The sequence below is a fragment of the Papaver somniferum genome, chromosome 8 (assembly GCF_003573695.1).
Source record: "Papaver somniferum cultivar HN1 chromosome 8, ASM357369v1, whole genome shotgun sequence".
NCBI lineage: Eukaryota > Viridiplantae > Streptophyta > Magnoliopsida > Ranunculales > Papaveraceae > Papaver > Papaver somniferum.
The window spans coordinates 167,021,258-167,042,226 of record NC_039365.1 but is presented as its reverse complement, the minus strand read 5'-3'; the positions used below and the strand labels follow the sequence as shown (position 1 = coordinate 167,042,226).

The 20,969-nt window shown below is 37.9% G+C and overlaps 1 protein-coding gene and 3 long non-coding RNA genes across 4 annotated transcripts; 3 read left to right on the top strand and 1 right to left on the bottom strand.

The window, feature by feature from the left end:
- Positions 1 to 10,131: 10,131 nt before the first annotated feature.
- LOC113303874 lies at positions 10,132 to 15,796 on the top strand. Its single transcript, XR_003337833.1, has 4 exons — positions 10,132 to 10,264; positions 11,824 to 11,906; positions 14,232 to 14,310; positions 15,663 to 15,796. It is a non-coding gene; the product is annotated as an uncharacterized LOC113303874 (long non-coding RNA).
- Positions 12,985 to 20,678, bottom strand: LOC113303871 (putative ABC transporter C family member 15). The gene is made up of 11 exons (XM_026552954.1): positions 20,022 to 20,678; positions 16,593 to 18,913; positions 16,390 to 16,476; positions 15,643 to 16,284; positions 15,202 to 15,366; positions 14,678 to 14,972; positions 14,226 to 14,440; positions 13,799 to 14,104; positions 13,642 to 13,705; positions 13,327 to 13,566; positions 12,985 to 13,248 (listed from the first exon to the last, which is right to left on the bottom strand). The coding sequence occupies exons 1-11, from the start codon at positions 20,047 to 20,049 to the stop codon at positions 13,136 to 13,138; spliced, it is 4,476 nt and encodes a 1,491-aa protein (XP_026408739.1). The 5' UTR covers positions 20,050 to 20,678; the 3' UTR covers positions 12,985 to 13,135.
- LOC113303875 lies at positions 15,853 to 16,882 on the top strand. The gene is made up of 3 exons (XR_003337834.1): positions 15,853 to 15,972; positions 16,459 to 16,667; positions 16,746 to 16,882. It is a non-coding gene; the product is annotated as an uncharacterized LOC113303875 (long non-coding RNA).
- LOC113303873 lies at positions 17,623 to 19,926 on the top strand. Its single transcript, XR_003337832.1, has 4 exons — positions 17,623 to 17,978; positions 18,057 to 18,271; positions 19,250 to 19,359; positions 19,756 to 19,926. It is a non-coding gene; the product is annotated as an uncharacterized LOC113303873 (long non-coding RNA).
- Positions 20,679 to 20,969: the final 291 nt, after the last annotated feature.

Sequence of the window (20,969 nt, the reverse complement as noted above, 5' to 3'; positions counted from 1 at the left end):
GTGTACCATTAAGCTGATAAAAGGTCCACCAATTAAATTAAGACAAGGACAGGTAGTTACCAAACAATAATAAGATAATTTTTAAAGAAGTTCACAAATTAGGGAGAGATTCATACACAACTTTCCAAAGACATGAATTTCCTACGGTAGTAAACTCCTTCCAAAATTGACCAATCTAATCCATATCTTCTCTTATTGTGGTTATCGATAACATTCATTAGCCATTGCGTAATGAACCCTCCTACTTAGCCATTAATGTAGGGATATAATAGCACAAGACCAATGCAAACTGTTGGCGTCTCCACAGCTTTATCGGTTAATAACACCACTTGACTTCTTCCTTACTCAGATAACATTCATCCCAGAACCTCCAGAATCCATGACAAATACCCACCTGGTTCACCGACCTTCACAACTAGATTCAACTGCCAAATACTCAACCATGCTCAAGCCATAAATACAACCCCAGTTCATATCCATGTAACATCCACCATACTCACACTTTCTTCTTTTCTCTGCCTGAGATCTTCACAACCTCAATTATCTCTTAAATCCATCATAAAGACCCACACATACCACTGCCTTTGCTTACTGGTGGCTTTGATAAGAAGAACAAAATCAAGTTATCGTAGAACCGCCCATTTCCAGCTATTTTATGTCTTGAAATTCCACAAATTCTTCACCTAACGGCTGCCAGAACTTAAGGCAAAAAAATTGCAGCAAAAACACTTGCACAGAGACTTACCAAGAATCATATGAACTTGAAATGGTGAAGAAGGGATAATCTTCCTGCAACATTTCCACATCCAACACAAAACACAATCATAAAATCGTTCAAATACACTATCATTGCAACAATCCCCTTCATATATATCCCACGAAAATAATCAGTAGTAACAACTTCAGCTCTTCGTTATTTTATTGCTTGAAAACAATAAGCAAAGGCAGGCATTCAATATAGTATTCAGAGATATGAATGAAACTAATAATCTGAACTGAGATTCATTTCAAATTGAAAAATTCGTAATATCAAAAATTGAAATTAAACCTAAAATTAGATCGAAACTCAGTGAAACTTACTTCCGATTCTGACTAGTATGACACATCTAATCAATCGATTGAACCACAGATCCCTTACGAATATCGCCATTGAACAGTTTCTCATTCAACCGAGTTTCTGACACAACATAATGAGTCGAATCTGAGTCAGAAACCAGTAATCAAAGTCGATCTTGCGATATTACCAGCAGATTTTTATCTAAATACTTGAACTACAGGTTTTAAGTTTACATAGCCTCAAAGAATAGCGGAAAACGCATTATGAGTTCATTTCACAGACATTTTCACCGAATTTTTATGGGTTTTGGCTTACGAAATGAACGAATCTGAGCTTAAAATGGTGAGAAGTCCATGATAATTTCGAAATATGAGATCAGGGAGATGAAATGAATGAAAAAAAATGAAGATCGGTGAAATTTGGAGACGATGAAGAAGTTTTCTAGGGTTTTTGCCAGAGCCGAGAGAGAAAAAGAACGGAGAAGAGAGAGAAAATAAATTGATAAATGAAAATATGTGTCGATATTCCTCTTGTATATATAGTAAAGGGTAGTCTTGCCATTATTAAAATTCGGAATAATTAATTATGGGCCAGATCTGAAGAAAAATTGATATTTTGGGCCTAGCAGTATCATTTTCCTAAAGTATGGAGTTGATAGTGAAGGATCCATTTTGTGGGGCTTCTATATATTGAACCCATATAGTAGGGGGTTCTAGTATTTTTCACTTTAAAGATTCTGTTAGAGACACTAGTCCGTATGATAATCTTTCTATAGAAGTAATGCAAAACTCACATATTCAGTACTCATGGGAATCAAATCAAGGCAAGTACTTTATGCATGAGCGTCGCTGGGGTGACGAACAAACATGTAGCACACACAAACTTCTCAGTTTAAAAGATTTGATTGCTCACTGTAGTTAAGGTACTAAAAAGATGTAAAAGGCACGGTTAAAATTTCTATGACCATGAAGTGGTACCGGAAACCACAGCCTGATGGCATCTTATTTACTATAATGGAAACTATCCTCAAAATCCACCGTAGGCACGCCATTTAGCCATTTTCCACATTATGCGTCACGCAAATTCTCATGGGACGCCATACACAGCCTTACTGCTGCACCTGACCTATTTATTATTCAACTATGGGAGATCACAAGAATATAAATTCTGATCATGCCTCAGCGAACCTAGTCTTTTGATTTATCTAAACATCAAAAATAACAGCTGGCAGACATTTGTCAGATTTCATTAGTGGAAGTTTTCAACAAAAAAAGATATGCTGGATCGTGGTTAAAAGCTTACTTCGCAGAAAAATACTACAATTTTTTTTAGTAATGACCATGGATCAGTGCATCTCTAAGAAATTAAGCAAAGAAAAAAGAACCACGCAAGCATTTGGACAAGAATTTGTTTGCTTGACCTAAGTCAGTTATCAGGTTCAAGAGGCAAACTGGGAGCTATACAAGAAACAAAAAGAAGCAGAAGCAGTGCTCTATGAGAGCGAGAAGGCAGCTGAGGCCTAAAAACTAGCCGCAGAAGCAACTCTTTGGTCGTTAATTAATTTTTCTCGTGACCATTCGTAATTTTGTCTTGAAATACTTTCCCAGATGGGGTATTTGAGACAACTTCGTGAGAGAAAAAAATCCATCTTAGAAAATATTTCGAGACAAAAACATGGTATTTAATGACAATTTTTTTTTTTGACACTAAATTCCCATTTTCTTGTAGTGTGAGTAACCATCTACCTGCCTGGTTGAGACATTTTCGCCATCCAGCCTTTAGCCTTTCTCTCCAGTCTTTGAAGTAATTGTATGCAAAAATTGGTGATGAGGTTCTTCCTTGTTTGAATTCCAAACCTAAATATTTAGGTGGATCGGGAGTTGTTGGTATGTTGAAAACTGTTGAAATCCAATCCTTGGTATTTTGAGTTGTATTTGGATGGTGTATGATGACTGACTTCTGTAGATTGATTGCTTGTCCGGCTGAGGTAGAATATCTCTGTAGCACCGTGTTGAGGTTATCACAAGTCTTCTGATCCACCGTACAAGTAATGACCAAGTCATCCGCATACATAAGATGAAGTATCGGAGGAGTTTTTGTTGAAATACTCAGTCCTTTCAACTTGCCTTCATTTTCCAGAATTGCCAGATTTGTGGATAAAATTTCAGCACACATAATGAAGATGTATGGAGACAAAGGGTCTCCCTGCCCAAGTCCCCTTGTTGGTTTAATGTGTTCCTGTGGAGATCCATTGATGTTGATAGAATATGTCACTGAGGTTATGCATAACATTATATAATCCACAAACTTAGCCGGGAATCCCAAAGAAATTAAGGTTTGTTTCACAAAACCCAAATCTAGACTGTCATAAGCTTTCTTGATATCAAGTTTCATAGATATCTTTGGATTTTTTGTTGGTGGAGTGGAACGGATGTGGTGGAAAATCTCAGTAGCAATGGCTATGTTATCATGGATTGCTGTGTTTGGGACAAACACACTTTGGTAAGGGCTTATCATGAATTGAAGTATCGGTCTTAACCTATCCACAAGCAGTTTGGATATAATGTTGTATACCACATTACAATGACCAATGGGCCTAAACTCATTTGTTGTGTTTGGGTTATCTGATTTTGGTATGAGTGTGATATTGGTGTGGTTGAAAGGTGATGCTAGTTCCATATTCTCAAAAAAATTGGTCACTACGCCTATGATTTGTGGGTTTGTGGTATCCCAAAAGGTTTTTAAGAACTTACTTGTGTATCCACCCGGGCCTGGGGATTTTTTTGATCCAATAGTTCGCAGAGCTTTTTGGATTTCCTCAATGGTGGGTGGTTTCATCAACTGGTGGCAATGATATTGTGATATTCTAGGTGACACGTTGGAAAATAATTGCATGTCCATCATTGTTGCTTTAGCAATGTATTGTTGTTCATAATGTTGAACCATCATGGTAATAATTTTCCTTTGGTTGTACACCCATCTGTGATTTGCATCCTGTAGTTGGTGAACGTGGTTGATTCTGTTGTTGATAATTGCTTTTGTATGGAAGAATCTAGTATTGAGGTCTTCGTTCTGCAACCATTCAACTCGCGATCTTTGTTTCCAGTATTCATCATGGAAATGAAGAAGCATTAAGTGCGAGTTCCTAGTCTCCCTTTCATGTTTTATCCAGAAAATCAATTCATTGCCAGTTGTATTTGAACATTTTGATTGTGCCAGTTGGATTTGAAATTCCGCTTCCTTTAGAAGTTCAGGCAAGTTACCAAAAGTTTGCTTGTGCCACAGCGGTAATGCCACGACTGTTTCTTTCATCCTAAGTAAAAGATTTTGTCCCACATATTCTGAGACATCCTGAGAAAATTGTTGTTGCCATGCTGCAGTAACAATATCTTTCACTTGGGGATGCAGAAACCACGGATGTTCAATACGGAAGTTTTTTGTGTGCCTTTTTTCAATTGCTGTTTCATTTACCAGAAGTGGTGTATGGTCTGAACCGATTCTTGGTAAGTGTCTGAGTAATGCTTGTGGGTGATTATCTAGCCATTGTTGGGTTCCTAGACCTCTGTCTAGTCTCTCCATGATAATGTTTCCATCAATTTGGTTGTTGGTCCAAGTGAATGCATCTCCTGAGATCCTAAATCAATAAGGCCATGAGTATTTATGAAATTTTTAAAAACTCTAACCTGACTATTAGTCACAGGTGTGCCTCATTTATTTTCATGTTTTTCAATGATTTCATTGAAATCACCCATAAGCATCCAAGGAACAGTTGTTGGAGAGGTCCATAGACGCCAGTAAACATCCATGGTGGTGTAGGTTGATGTTGAGCAGGTATGATGTAGGCATGAATAACATTCTGAGTTGCGGCTAAAACCGAGACATTAAGATGGGATGTCCACATCAAGCAGATGCCAGCTTTATGTCCCTCACAAGGTACAGTGAAAGATCCAAAAAAAACTAAAGAAGTTCCCAAAAAAGACATATGCGAAACAGTCGCAAGAGTTTCAGACAAGAAAAGTAAAGAAGGTATAAATTAACGTGTCTAGTCACGTAATTTAGATATTGTCAAGGCATTGTGAATGCCTTGACAGTTCCAGGATATGTAACTCATTTCCCTGGCGGGTGTTGGTTCAAGCCAACATCTCGCGTGAGTTTTTGTTCAGCTTCTGCGATAGTCCTTGCATCTAAGGATAATCTCCAAGCTGGTCTAACTGAAGAAGAAGGATTGTTGATTCCTTGTGCACTGTTTTGCCCCGTTTTTGTTTGGTTCTTGTGATCTATTGTGGTCTATGCATCATTGCCAGTCTGTGGCTGCTGAAAAATGCCTCTAGCACTCCTCGGTTTCCTGCTTCGCATACTTGGTATTTCAAACATTGGTGCTCTGGTTCTTGCTGCCTGTTGCATCTCCAACTGTGCTATGGAGGCATACTTGCGGGATTTTGCTGGTGGTGGTTGTGCCCCAAAATCCGGAGTATTAGGAATTAGCAGGTGCGCTGGTAGCCTTGTAGGTGTTCTGTTAGTCCTTCTTTTATAGGTTCTAAGTGAGCTCGGAATTTCCTGATGTTTCTTTGGTGCAACAGATGTGGTTACCTTAACTTCGGGCTTGCCATCGATCATATGTACTAGCAGGTTCACTTGTATATCCCTGTTTTATAATTCATTCAAAATCACTTTAGTATACTCAGGGGTGAAAAAAGTCAGAATTCTATTGATACTGGGTTTTGTTTTGGGTTGCGGTGAAGCTTCGGGAATCGGGTGCTGTTGTTGATCCTTAGAACCAGATTCAGTTGTTTGGATTTTCTCCGGGTGGGCCTTTTCTTTTCCTTTGTTTCTGGGCTTATCCTGGGCTTGGGTATGTAGTTGGTGTTGCTGATTCTTCTCTTGAGCATTAAGTCCATTTGATGTCTGAGACGACCTTGATGACGTGGGAGTAAGTGGGTCCTACTCATAAGATATTTTCCCGACATTCTTTATCTTTGCAGATTCTTTTTAAGATGTTTTTGCATCGGTACGTTCTTTATTGCATTCTTCCGACGGCTGAGCTGTCTGGATTATTACAGATACTTTGTTAGATTTCTTGTGCGGGTTTACCGGGTTCCATGCAAGACCACCCCGAGTCATTTCCTTAGATAGCGAGCTGGGAACGGTGGTAGGTTAGCCGGTTCTGTAACCCTAACTTCCTGAGTCATTTCTTTTTGCACCTCTTGGATCGGTTCTGTGTCCTTCTTTTCTGGTTGCACTGCCGCCTGCTGTGGAGCTTCTCTTTGATTCTCTGCATGTTCATCCCGAGTTGATGAAGATTCTCCTATTCCTAGTGTGTGGCGCGGTACTCATGCAAGCAATTTACTCTTGTCATTCTTGAAGTTGAAGCCTTCATCTTAGCATTGAGTTTTCCATAAGGAAGATCCGAGAACTTCCTGTTGTTCATCAGTTGGTTCATACCTGTGCAGTTGGTGCAATCTTTGAATACGTGTCCTGGGAATCCACAGATAAAACATAGCACCGAGATATTTTCATATGCAAACTGAACCCATACTCCATTACCCATACTTAGCATCACCCCTGGCATGAACGGTTTGTGTAGATCCATCATTACATATGCTCTTGGTGGTGAGATCTCTAGGTCTATTTGAAGCACCGTTCCCGTGACTGATATTTCAATAATATCTCGGATTGCCTCTTCATCAGTGAATAATCTCGGTAGATTGAGAACTTGAAGCCAAAAGGGTGAGAATTTAAAGCAGCTATGTAGGTGTTGAATAAAAAAAATTCCAATCTTCACAAAAGATTACATGTGGACCCAAGGTTGGTTTGCAAGTATAAATTCTTTATATGTTTGGAATTTTAGGGACAACTAAATTACCTGAAGGCTTGAATTGGTTTCAATATGGTGAATCTGTATGGGGAAGAGTCTGTTGCTCAACACTCTCTTGACCTGAAAAAAATCGACATACCCTCGAACAACTTTGACCGCTACACTGTGTTCGTTATGAGTTTGCATGAGGCTCTGCATTCTTTCAGTGAGTTGAAAAATAGGTATATGTAGATCTTTATTCTTTTGTAAAAAGGTTGATTTGCTCTTGAAATCTGGTTGGTGTTTTTGATGGTTTGATTTGTTGCTTTCTATCTTGATATGATGTGCGTGTGATTGTTTATGTGAAAAGCTTGGGTTGGATTCTTCTGCTTTTTCGGTAAAGTTCTCAGAGTTACTCGAGACGCAAGCAGATGAAAAGGAGAAGAAGGTCTTTTTAGAATCAGGAGAAAGGCTTATATTTTTCTTCTGATGGGTATCTTTTCGAGAGAATGAATCTTCTGGGATAGACACGCATGGTGTTTTTTGCGAGAATCCAGGTTGCTTTTCAGAGGTAGTTGTGTGAAGAATTGGTTTTTGCAGGTTAGCTGTTGAGGTGGCGAAGCATGGATTGGTGATGGAGGGAGGTGCTTGGTTTTCCATTGGTGCTCTCAGAGGTGTATAGGGGAATAAAAAATCTCAGAAATTCAGCCACTAACTAGTCTTGTGAGAATAACCTCCACTTGAGTTTCTCAATTCTTTCTGATTGATGGATGAATTCAGGGATAAAAAACTCTATGATTGGAAGGGTGATTCTTCGAGAACCAAGAAGCAAAGATAATGTTGATATGAAGAATTTAGTTTTCCTTGACTCTAGTCAACGCCCACGGCCATTTTTCTCTTCTTAAACTAGTATTTGTGGTGTGGTTAGGTTAAAAAAAAAAGCTAATTCGGACCTGAATCAAAATGATTTTTCAATTCAATGTCGGTTGAATAGGGATAGCTTGGCAGATGAAGGATTCGGAAGAATTGTATTCTTCATACCTCTTGAGTTTCTAGATGTATTCAGTCGAGTAGATGAAAATCTAATTGTTCCAGAAGCCGGAAACTGGGTTGAGTTCCTGGAATCTCTCTCTGTTTTTACTCCTGTAAGTACCCATAAGTTTCAAAGCATCGTACCTTTATTTTCAGTTTAGTTCGTCTCTTTTTGTTTGTGGTACCTAGACTGGCAAAAGATAGCAACAACCAAAATCAATTCTGAGACTTTGTTCTCTGCCCTTGTTGATTTAGTTTAAATCTCATTACCTTACCCTTTTACACCAAATTCAGTCCAAACAGTTTCCATGGTCACTCCTCATATGACCAAACCCCAATCAACATCATCTACATCACGCCACAATCTGTTTTCTTGCTTCCATAATACTAGACCTTATAACTATCAGTCTCTATTTGATGGGTTTTTCATAACTCCTTTGTCCTTCAAAAGGAGTCGCATCTGGAAGTTGCTACAAACAAAGAAAATTAAAGTTATGGCTATACAGGTGCTAGTAAATCATCAACCAAAAAAGATAGTTAATCAACACAGAAAAATTATTTTGGTTGCAAGACTTGAAGAGAAAACAGTTTTTTTGGTAATACTCCATCTGCAACCTGGTGATGGTCGAAAATTCTGGGAAACTGATCTCCATATCCACCGTGTCGGAGAAATTAAACATCAAAATTCGGTTCACAACTCGGTTCAAATTGAATGTATCAATAAAAATTCAATCCTGATTAAGTGTTCTACGGAGAAGATGACATTACTTTCTTCTTCATTTTTTTCACTTTATTCGGCGAGCAGTTTGGCCATGTCAATGGCAACCCGAGTTACGGAATCGGAAGCAATCTCAATGGGGAAGACCAATTTGATTCGACCTGGAACAATATGGATTCGGGTCACATTATCTCTAGAGGGGACATATATCACTTTGGGGAAAGAGTCTGCCTACCTGTCTGATGTTGTTTCTGACAATGGAAAAGATAAGGGTCCGTTCGGACGACATGTAGAAACTTTTGCACATAAGGATGTAGGACACAAATTGGATCATCACGTGGTCCCATTAAGATAATGACTGCAGCTAAAAGTAATTTGATGAAATCTCTTTGCCCACGCCCAGTAAAATTTATTTCTACAACGGAAGGCGGGGAGAATGGAAAAAATAATCAATTTCATCTGTGTATATAAATAAGTGTGCGATGGCACCATCTGTCAGTTGTATTTTAGATCTAGTCTCAGGTTACGGTCTCTACCATGCCCTGTCTTATGATCACTCTGCAGGTTTTGGTTACTCTCGGCTAATACGATGCACCACCAACAACTCAGCTCCGCCACATCATCAACAACAACAATTCCTATCCACTCATAAAAAGCTGAAATCAGGGAACAAAGATATTAGTCGCAACTTTGCCAACGAATCTGAAAATTACCGTAATTGTGAACTTCTACTTGTTTTTGTGTTTTCATTTCCTAAGATTTTAGTTAAGATTATTAATAGTACTAAGGATAACTTAGGTTCCGCGAATCATCATCAACATGATCGAAGTACGCAAGTTTCACATCAACAACGACAGAAGGTGCTCATAGAGGCGGGGACAAGAGCCATACACTACACCGCAACACCAACAGCTACCAATCCGCCAAACTCTCGGCTGTAAAATCATTAGCAACACCAAGGGATCACTTCATTGTCCCGACTTTGAAGTATCCTTCAAAATTTAGGCTATTCTTGTGGATAGTCATTGAAGAAGGTTTTATAACCTTCAAACTCCGGATCTACCTCCATCACTCCATCAATAACTATTTGGCTAGCTGTAACTGTTGTGGTCTACACCAACTATGGATTCAGACACCTGAATCTAGAAATACTCAAGATTGTAACGAAACTATGCAGGAAACAGGAATCAAAGTTCGCAACGACATCCAGACTGCCAAGGGGATAAGGTATAATCGAACAAGACGGTGAAAAGTTAATGCTTATAACTGGGAATTAGTTATGCTATTGTTTTATTCACCCGATTATAAAGATAGGGAATGCTACATTCCTAAAATGTGTAACCCTTGAATATTCGAGCCTTTAAATAAAAATCTCCTTTTCAAAAAAAAAAAAAAAAGTTTCAAAAAAATAAATAAACAATGTTACTTTATTATTACTACTACTATCATGTAGCAAAAAATTTACTCATTTTCTAGGTATTCCACTTTCAAAAGGCTGGTCGAGTTCTTCAAAGTTCAAACCACCCAACCCAACCCTACCCAAAAAAAGAAAGGGAAAAATTTAAACTCAGAAGTCAGCACAGATTCTCCTAAACGGAGGTCCAAACAAAAACTGTTGCTCTCTTTGGAAATCTCCTGTCTCGTATGAATTTCTTCATTAGAGGTACAAAAACTTTCCTGCCACATTGTGAATTCCTTCTCTTTTGAATTCAAATTTCTGATTAGATTGTGTAAATTGAACTACAATACAATCTACAATACCAATCTAAGAATGATTATTAATTATTAATGAAAGCTTTTGTTTTAAATTTTGGCTGGATGCCCTAAATGTGTTTGTTGAAATCTCTCTTCGAATCTTATTGAAAATCTGAGAAAAATGAACTATGCTCATGAACTGAATCGGATCTTCTACAGTTACTAGATAGTAGGGCTAGTGCTATTGTTTTTGCTTGCTTGATTGAGATGAGAATATCTTATAGCTTTTTGGATATGAATTTTCTTTATGGAATCTAGAGATTGAAGCATTTTGATTGATGATTATGGTCTTCTTCGGTAAAATGAGCAACATTCTCTGCATTAGCCATTACGGCAGTTATTAATAGATTTTACAGGAGAAATTTTATTTGAAATAAGGTCTGTTCCACAATTTATATATTCCCTAAGCTTTGAGAAGAATGAATCCTCGCGTTCCAGTAGCTTAACTAGCGTGTCATATTCGGCTACGGCTACCCTTCCTGCTCCACAGAATGTAATTTCTTTTTTGGTCATTAAACTGGTATAAGCTTATAATGTACTTATTATTGTTGCTTTACCTTCTATGATTGTGTGTATTCTGTGAGTTATAGTGACAACAGTACGATTATCAAACTCCTGGCTGATGATCTTTTGTAAAATTCCATCTGTACTCTGTAGCTGAATCAACAGACGCGGTTGCTTCATCTAGAATAAGAATGGTACTTTTCTTCAATAATGTCCTTCCATGACAGAGTAACTGCCTCTGTCCCACGCTCCAGTTTTCTTCCATGACAGAATAACTTCCTCTGTCCCACGCTCTAATTTTCTCCATTGTCAACCACTTAAACCCTGTTTTGTTAGTAACCAAACCCGTTTTGTTAGTAACCAAACTTTAGAAAGAAATCTTAGTTCTTAGATGATAGTTATTAGTCTTACCTGGTGAATCCAACTTCTCTTCCTTAGCGCGTACTAGATCACCTAGTTGACATTTATGCAGAGCCTGGAAGAATTTGAGTTATTCATCAGTAACTTTCATAATATATAAGTATTATCTTTGATGATTGATTTGTATTTGATATGATTAAAAACTGACCTCCCATATTTCTTTGTCGGAGAATTGTTCTAATGGGTCGAGGTTTCCTGTGAATCTTCCCTCAAACATTGTTGGGTCTTGAGATATGATGCTAAGCCTGGATCTCAAGTCATGTAGACCAATGTTGCAAATATTAATGTCATTGATTTAGATGCATCCATCTCTAGGTTCTACTGTATGAAAGAGAGTCTGTATGAGAGTCTATTTACCGCTTCCTGTCCTTCCTACGACACCAATTTTCTTTCTTCCTGGAATTGTGCAGTTTATGTTTTTGAGGATAGAACAATCGTCTTAGTACAAGTATTAGATCACCTTTACTGTCATCTCATATTGAATCAAACCATTGTTTTCCAAACATGATTGGATAATTTATTTTAGTGGACTTCACCCTCCAGGTTTCTGAAGCGAGTTTTTCCCAACTTAGGCCAGTTGCTTTGAGGTCTACGTTCTTCAATCACCAAAGGGCTTCACTACTCCTGTAAGTTTTATTTTAACCACACAGTTTCTTTATGATTTCGATCCGTGTTATTTCTTTGCCAAAAGTGACCCGAATTTTGTCCTTGTGTTCTCTTTCATGAGCGGAGAGTTCATGTGATTTGCCTAAAGTGATAGGATTTATTTCATGCTCTTTCAGTTTAATGACAAACGTTTTCATATGTTTTAACCTTTTGTTGCAAAATGTAATCTTTCCTTATGACCCTTTTGTACGCTTCCGGTCACATCCTTTAATTTTGTTCACATCAACTGCTTTTGACCTGAAAGAAGGTGTAGGTAATGCTTACAAAACCCTTAATAGTTCATCTTACTTTAACTTTTGCATGATCACTCTTCTCAACAAGTTTCGATAAATCGGAGGACGATTCAGGTGAAGTTGTTGCGGCTGCTGTTGTGAAGACTGGTAGTGAAAAGGATACAGAATCAGTTGAGAGGGGCTCGGAATCCAGTTGAAAAGAGTGATATGTGAAAGTCATAGAAAGAAACTACTATTTAGGGGTTTGTTTAACAATCTGACAAACTCTATAGCCTTATACTTGCCATTGGAAAGTAATTTAACAAGGATTTCAGTTTCACTGTTACTTTCAATTAACTCAAATGTTGACTCAGATTCTCCTTCACTGAGCTCCATCATTGTTTGACCAAGGCTATGAAATAAATTCTCTTCCAAACCCGAACCAAATACAATTACTCATTTTGGAAATCTCCTGTTTCGCATGAATTTCCTTTATTAGAGGTACAAAACTTTCCCGCCACTCTTTGAGTTCAAGTTTCTGATTAGAGTGTGTAAATTGATTACAATACAATCTGCGAATGATTAGTGATTATTTATTGAAGTTTTTGTCTTAAATTTTGGTTGGATATTTCGATGCCCTAAAATGTGTTTGTTAAAATCCCTCTTAGAATCTTGCTGAAAATCTGAGAGAAACAATTATGCTCATGAACTGAATCCGATCTTCTACAGTTACTAGTGGTAGTGGTATTGTTATTGTTATTGCTTGCTTGATTGAGACGAGAATATTTTGTTAGTTTTTGGATGTAAGTTCTCTCTATGGAACAGATTGAAGCATTTTAATTGATAATTATGGTCTTCTTCAGTAACATGACTAGAATTATGAGCAGCATTCTTCGCATTACAGGGAAGTTATTGATTCGTTTCACTTAGGAGAATTTTATTTGAAAAGTTAGGCCTGTCCACAACTTATATATCCTCTAAGCTGTTGAGGAACCTTTGGATCTCATTGAGTACTCCTTTATAAGCTTTGAGAAGAATGAATCCTCGCATTCCAGTAGCTTAGCTGGCGTGTCATATTCGGCTATCCTTCCTGCTCCACAGAATGTAATTTCATTTTTAGTCATTAAACTGGTATAAGCTTACACTGTACTTATTATTGTTGCTTTACCTTCACTAAGGACGAGAACAAGATCACTGTCTATGATTGTGTGTATTCTGTGAGCTATGGTGACAACAGTACGGTTTTCAAACTCCTGGCTGATGATCTTTTGTAAAATTCCATCTGTAGCTGAATCAATAGACGCGGTTGCTTCATCTAGAATAAGAATGCTACTTTTCTTCAATAATGCCCTTCCAAGACAGAATAACTGCCTCTGACCCACGCTCCAGTTTTCTCCATTATCAACCACTGTAAACCCTGTTTGGTTAGTAACCAAACTTTAGAAAGAAATCTTAGTTCTTAGATAATAGTTATTAGTCTGACCTGGTGAATCCAGCTTCTCTTCCTTAGCACGTACTAGATCACCTAGTTGACATTTATGCAAAGCCTGGAAGAATTTGAGCTATTCATCAGTAGCTTTCGTGATAGATAAGTATTATCCTTGACGATTGATTTGCATTTGATATGATTAAAAACTAACCTCCCATATTTCTTTGTCGGAGAATTGTTCTAATGGGTCGAGGTTTCGTCTGACTGTTCCCTCAAACATTGTTGGGTCTTGAGGTATAATGCTCAGCCTGGATCTCAAGTCATGCAGGCCAATCTTGCAAATATTAATGTCATCGATTAAAATGCATCCATCTCTAGGTTCTACTGTCCGAAAGAGAGCCTGTATTAGAGTCGATTTACCGCTTCCTGTCCTTCCTACAACACCAACTTTCTTTCTTCCCGGAATTGTGCAGTTGATGTTTTTGAGGATAGATGGAAGATGTTCAGCATAACGAACCTGTTAAGAGAGATTAAAAAAATGCCCTAGTACAAGCATTAGATTATCTTTACTCTCATCTCCTATTAATTAAAACCATTGTTTTTCAAAGATGATTGAATAATTATTTGAGTGGATTCACCTCCAGGTTTCTGAAGCAAATTTTTCCAAACTCAGGCCAGTTGCTTGGAGGTCTACTGTCTTCAATCACCAAAGGGGCTTCACTAGTAAGTTTTGAATACTGTAAAATCCTTTCTACTGAGATCATTTTATTCTCTGCGTTGCATAAGTTCCATATAACATTTGCTTGAAGTATATTCAGATTCAGTCCATATGTCACTGCTACCCCTGCAATACCTGTGAAGTCCCTCAATTTTTAATCAGCTCTCTCATTTAGTCTCTTTTCTTTCTTTCTTTTCCTTCTTTAATATTTATAGCTAATACATAGTTAAAGACAAAGTAACTTACTATGAAGATTGTCCAACAGAGGGTTCTGTTATAAGCGAAATTACTATTACGAGAACAGTAAATACTGGTATAATGTCGATAATTCATAAACTGTTATGAGAACAATAGATATGGTCATTAACTTACTTGGGTTGAGAATCCCTTCAGGAAGGCTCACAAGTATCACTAGTGAGAATGCAAACACCAGATTTGACAATATGTTCAGTCTAAAGGAGAGCCATTCCATGGCTGCTACGTTGTGGAACCATGGCCTTGATTCGTTATCGATGAGTCCGAGGTTCATTTCCACGAAGCGGCTCTCTTGGTTGTATGCCCTGATTATTGCAACTCCTGCAAGTGATTCTGCAAAGTGATGGAGGATTGGAGCTTGTTGAATCCCGGATAAGCGTGCCAGTTCTCTGGCAGTTGGTGTGTAGTATTTCTGTAGTAGGGATTCAATACTGAGATTTATAATCTAATTTATCTAGCTTATATAAATCCTAACTTCATCTGTGTATTTTTTCCGTTGTTAAATGGGTTGAGTGAGCCATTTTTACAGGATGAGATACTATTCAGAGAAATATTTCGTTGCCCTCAATTTTTTAAAACTAAAAAAGAAAGTGGGGTTTCTTCTGGTGAAGTTAACATACTAACTTGAGAGTAAGTCTTACTTGGTACCATATGCATATCCCTGTCACCGGGATGAAGATGGCAAATACTTGCCACGCTACCTGGGACATGACTGCGACAGTCCCCAGAAGTTGAATGATCGAGAAAGCACAAAAACCTACCCTCTTTGCTAATTCCAAGTCCAGCACACTTTGGTCTGTAGACACCTGTTTGTTAGATGACAAGAGGCCCACACTATCAGTACTCTGACCTTCCTGTGTATACGATGTAGATAAAACTTATGGCAGAAAAAAGGAGAAAAGATGATTCCTAAGCTGTATTAGTCTAAGGAAGAATCACTTATTTATTCTTACCATCTCTTTTAGCACATTATATGCATGGTTACCGTTTCAGGAGATTAGTGACTTCAATATGATACTTCTGATATTAATATATTTTTACATTTATGCCACAAAAATGGAGAAGCTTATCTGTTAACTTACTCGATTTAAAATTCTTCCAGTTGGAGTTGAATCGAAGAAAGACATTGGCGCCCTAAACACACTATGTAGCATGGTCATGAAGAGTTTCTGTGATGTCAAGATGCCGGCTGTTGCCACTAGCAACATGCGGGACAATATACAAATTGCACTTCCTACTGCGATTAGTAAGTAAACGAGGAACATGATGTTCATCTTGACAACTGGCTTGGAATTCGTTGTAACAGGTGAAGCCCATGCTATCCAATAGTTACTCCCTATTTGTAACACATCGAAACTAAATTGAGCTAAGATAATCAATGGAACCAATGCCCCGCCCCACACCATTGTCAGGTATGACCAATAAACTTCTTTGCCAATGCTTCCTTTTTCTCTCTCTTCTTTTTGAGTCAATCTTCCTTCTTTCTCTATTATCTCTTGTGAGAGATTCTCTTTTTTACCATTTTGAAGCTGTTTATTTGTTGTGTTATGAATATCATTTTCAACTTTAGCATGCACCTTTTTTAGTGTTCTGCTTGAGTTTTTGACATTGAGGATTGATTCTAGGGCTTCGCTATGTGCACCAACCAACAATTCAAATCCTATATTCTGTGCAAGAAGTTCTTCGAACCTTCCAGCTTGTATGATTTTTCCTTCTTGCATCATCTGTTGAGGATGAAAATAGGTTGTTATGTTGTACTTCCCAATTCTAGGACCACAAGACCATTTCATTTTAAGAGAATCTAGGAAGTTATTTTGCAGTTTTCTTACCAGAATTAGGTCAGCTGCCGGAAGAAACTCTACTTGGTTGGTTACATAAAGTATAGTCTTCTCTTTCAGGATTCCCATCAGACATTCCTGCACCAAAGTTATACATACTATGAAACGCATAATGATCCGAAACTATGGTACTGCCTAGTCAACAAATGCTATCCATGTTTAGATCATTATTCTGGATAGGAAGAAAATCTGACCTCAAAAAGTTGACTTCCTGTATGAGCATCAACGGCACTGAATGGGTCATCTAGAATATATATGTCGGCATCTTGGTAAGCAGCGCGTGCAAGTTGTATCCTTTGTTTCTGGCCTCCACTCATATTTATTCCTCTTTCTCCTATCTCTGTCAGGTCTCCAGCCTGGAAGAGCTCTAAATCCTTCGACAGTGCACATGCTCCTATTGTTCTCTCATATTTGACTTGATCATATGGATTCCCGAAGAGAATGTTGTCTCTTACATTTCCAGTTAATATCCATGGGGACTGAGGAACATATGCTTTTGTCCCACTAACTTTCACTTCTCCTAAAATCTTTGGGATTTCTCCAAGTATGCAAGAGAGTAAACTTGACTTCCCGGACCCAACAGTCCCACAAATTGCAACTTTCATCCCTCTCTTAACTTTTATTTGTATTCCATCGAGGGTTGGGCAATGTGATTTTACATCCCAACTGAATTTCCCATTTTCAATCTCGATTTCTACCTCTGATGTCTCTTTTGGAACAAAAATGACTGCATCATCTTGTAATTCATCTTCTTGGAGGTATGATTCAATCCTATCTACTGAAACTTTAGCTTGTGCAATACAAGAGAGTGAATCTGGTAAAGTGAACATTGAATCTTGTAACATTCTGAAAGTTGCCAATGCAGATAAGACTTTCCCAGCTGTTAGTGGAATCCCCAGTAAAATGCATGATCCAAAGGTCACTACAGAGACAAATGTGGGGGATATCAAGAAGATAAAACCCCAGAGTGCTTGTAACTGTAACGACTTCCATAACCAGCTGTACTCGATTTTTCTCAAGTTTTCAAGCTTTAGGACGTACTTCATATCCCAGGCCTGAAGTTTAAGAATTTTCATGTTTCGAAGAATTTCTGATGTAGCATTCATTCTTTCGTCCTTCGCTTCCATGATCTTTGACTGCAATCGTTTCTGGATTCTTTGAAGAGGTATGGTGCCTACCATCACCATTAATGTTGCGGCTAATCCTGCATATGCGCTAAGACCTAAGTTCAGATATAGGATATAGGTGGCTAGTGAAATTTGGATCGGCAGCATCCAGATTGTGTTCATGTACCATATGAAATCGGCGATTCTCTTTGTATCTACACTCATCAGATTAATCATCCCTCCGCTATTGTGGCTTTGCCTTGACTGACTCGACAGATGAAGACCCTTCTTATATATCTGGGATATCAGAGCTCCTTTCAGACGCATACCTAGTTGGCGAGCCCCAAAAATCCATTGCCTTTGTGCAGTCACTTCAACCATTTTGGCACTTATGAATGCTAATGCAATAATGTAGCCCGTCTTTAAGCTGTCATTCTTCTTCTGACTTAAAAATGCCACAAAGTCATTGATCAGGTATGGACCAACATATGACACTGCAGCATGGATTGCTGCGAAAAATGCATTGATTGCTGCTTTTTTCCTGATCAACAGGAAGATAGCCATGTAAATGGATGCGCTGCTGGTGTTTTCTGCCTCCTTGACTTGTTTTGGACTGTTGTTAAATGAATGGGAGAGGACTTTGGCAGAGTCCTTGACGTCAATGCCTGGGATTTCTTCTTGTTCGAGCGGTTTCTTGTACCCAACTTTGAATAATGGATTAAGCCAGGAGAAAGTGATGAGTTGGAGAAGAGTAGCACTTTGATAAGGTGATTCCTCTTCCCTCTTTCCATCTGAATGATTTTCAATTTTGTTCAGTAGTGGCTCTGTAGTGCTATTGGTGATGAAGCTGATGCCCGTTGCTCCTTGAATTGAAATGCCTACCAAGTATGTTGAGACGATTAAGCCGATGAAGTTGACATAATATACTATGCTCAGCGATATATGGTTTGCATGAATGTAACTTGTATATAGAGTTGTATGGACAACAGATAATATGAAGCTCGAAATCCACCAGATTCTTAGAATCCATGGTAGCTTCAAGGACCTTGAGTTTCGAAGATTCAAAACCAGAAGCAATGTGATTAGCCATGATATCTCTGACAAAATTTCTTTAGAGAGAACTGAGATTTTCGATTTGCAAAGGGCCTCGTATCCATTTAACACCGTCCAAAGCATCAAGAAGTGAATTCCTGCTACTAAAACAGAACAGACTACTGCAGCTTTGTAAACAAAGCCAAATCTCATGCCACTGGGGTGCTTTTCTGCTCCTTCCTCTCCAACTCGTGATCCATGTCGGCATCTTTTCTGTATGAAGCTGATTAAAATGCTTCCAAGAACCCCTAGTTGGATTAATATGCTGACTTCTTCCCAGAAACATGGTGTGCCTAACTGCAACCCAGTGCTCCAGCCTTATAAAACATTCAAGAGAAAATAAGATTACGTGGATTAGTGAAGTACTTTATAAACCTTAACTTGTCGTTTGTTTGTTTGGATAAGTTTTCTGTTAAAAAATTTCATGTCTAAGTAGTACAGCCTCTGCATTTTCATCTTACAACACCTTTATGTGAAGCAGATTTGTTTTAGCTGTTAAAAGTTGAGGTTTATACGGTTGTGTATGCTGTTAGATCTATTTTATATGCACTTGATTTTCAAATTGCAAACAATGATATGCAAGATATATGCTAGTTTCCACTTATTTATGCAATTAGTTACAAGTTGTTTACTTCTCTGTACTTTGATGGCAGGTAAAAAGCTTCAACAAAGATATAGAGGCGTCTTCTACATTCACAGCAGTGACATGAAGTCAAATTACTTCTGTTGCCAGTTTGGGATTAGATAGATAGCTCTAAAGAAGGTAGTAATTTAAGACACACCTTATTCGTAATTCTCTAATTGTTCTGCGATACCCGCAAGAGCCAGAGATCATATAAGCTACAACTTCACATGTGTTATGTCTAAGGAATTTCGCTATATTAACTTCGATCTTATAAGATAAAGATGTCTATCATGTTTAGGAGATTATTCTGCAACCAGGTAAAGTTTGAAACCACTTGCTCTAAACCTCAACCTGCTAGACCTTGGAAAGGATTTGGAGATATAATGGGTTTATCTGCAAAGCTTTTCATTCACATTTATGTTGCTGACTGAAATTAATAAATCTGAACTACATTAATTGTATTGATGGAGACTTGTCTGCGGTATTTTTCTCTTATAAGGAAAAACTGATGTTTATTCTCGTCTATTGAACCAGTTATAAAGCTGTGCAACAGTCTGAGGGTTAAGCAGAAGAACTGAATTTTTAGCATGGGTAGGTAAGCATCTAAACTGGTTGAGATCCATGGTTGTACATATGACCGCAGTGGCGAAGTCTAACTTGTTTTGTACATTAGCGTCTAATATGAAATAAGGCAGTTTACTATCATATAGTTTTTCATCAAACCTAGAGTAGCTTATGAACTTCAACTATATTTTAGTTTATCTTTATATACACAGAATATTGCAATAGTCGGAAATTACTTGATAAGCTGTAGTTTGAATCAAACATGTCTTGTAAGAAACCAGCTTCCCTACTTTGACCCCGCTGATGAGTATCTCCGGTGGAACTCCAAGAATGAATTCTACCGAACGGTCAAATTAACAGAACTTAGTCGCGGAACCCAAGAATGTATTCTGGCAAAGGATCGGTAGAGCTCACTCATTCAGGCGCGGGCACAATCGCACAAGAATCAAGAACAAATTCTATCAAAGGATTGATAGAACTCACTCATTTGGTTATGGCGATGAGGAAATGAGTCCTGAGAGTGAGTAGGGAACTGTGTTAAGTCTTTGAAGTCCTTAGTTCGCCACCAACCATTGCATTTGTTTAAAATAGACAAAAACTGGATACTTTCTGGGAAGATTAATAGAAAATTACAAGTAATTTCTTTCCTGCTTCGTTCTGGTGGAGTTCACATGCATTATTAGGTAAAACAAAAAGAAGCGAGTATATAAAATGAGGATTATTTTACTGTCCTCTTATTATTATATTATTATTACGTCTCTTTGATTTGGTTGTTTAATAACAGCTATGCAAGAAAAGCATTATTAGATGAGGGGTGCTCTGATGACATGCTTTATAGGGATCATATGACGTTTAATTGGTAGTGTATGTTGTCGTAGACTGTAAAGTTACATGCTACGTAATTTTATGAAATTATAATACACGATGACCGACAGAATTAGTATTCTTTTTTATTAAAATGATAATTTATTACAGTCCACTAGAAGCGACCAGAGAAGGACGACAATGAAGACGATCGAGGTATGAAGCATCAAGCATGTCTCATCTGAGCCTAAATAAACAATTTAAGAATATGAACTTTGACCTAATTTTATTTGGTGGTGTTGAAATTTCGTTAGTGAACACGTAACTAGAACGGGGAGAACATAATAGCAAAATGCTTAATCACTTGTAATCTTGTATAC

Coding starts and splice junctions, on each gene's coding strand:
- LOC113303871 (XM_026552954.1), bottom strand. CDS start 20,049: ATGTTTGATTCAAACTACAGCTTATCAA. Junction 15,367..15,642: donor CTGGAAGAATTTTAAATCGA/GTAAGTTAACAG, acceptor TCTAACAAACAG/GTGTCTACAGACCAAAGTGT. Junction 14,441..14,677: donor TGAAGGGATTCTCAACCCAA/GTAAGTTAATGA, acceptor GGGACTTCACAG/GTATTGCAGGGGTAGCAGTG.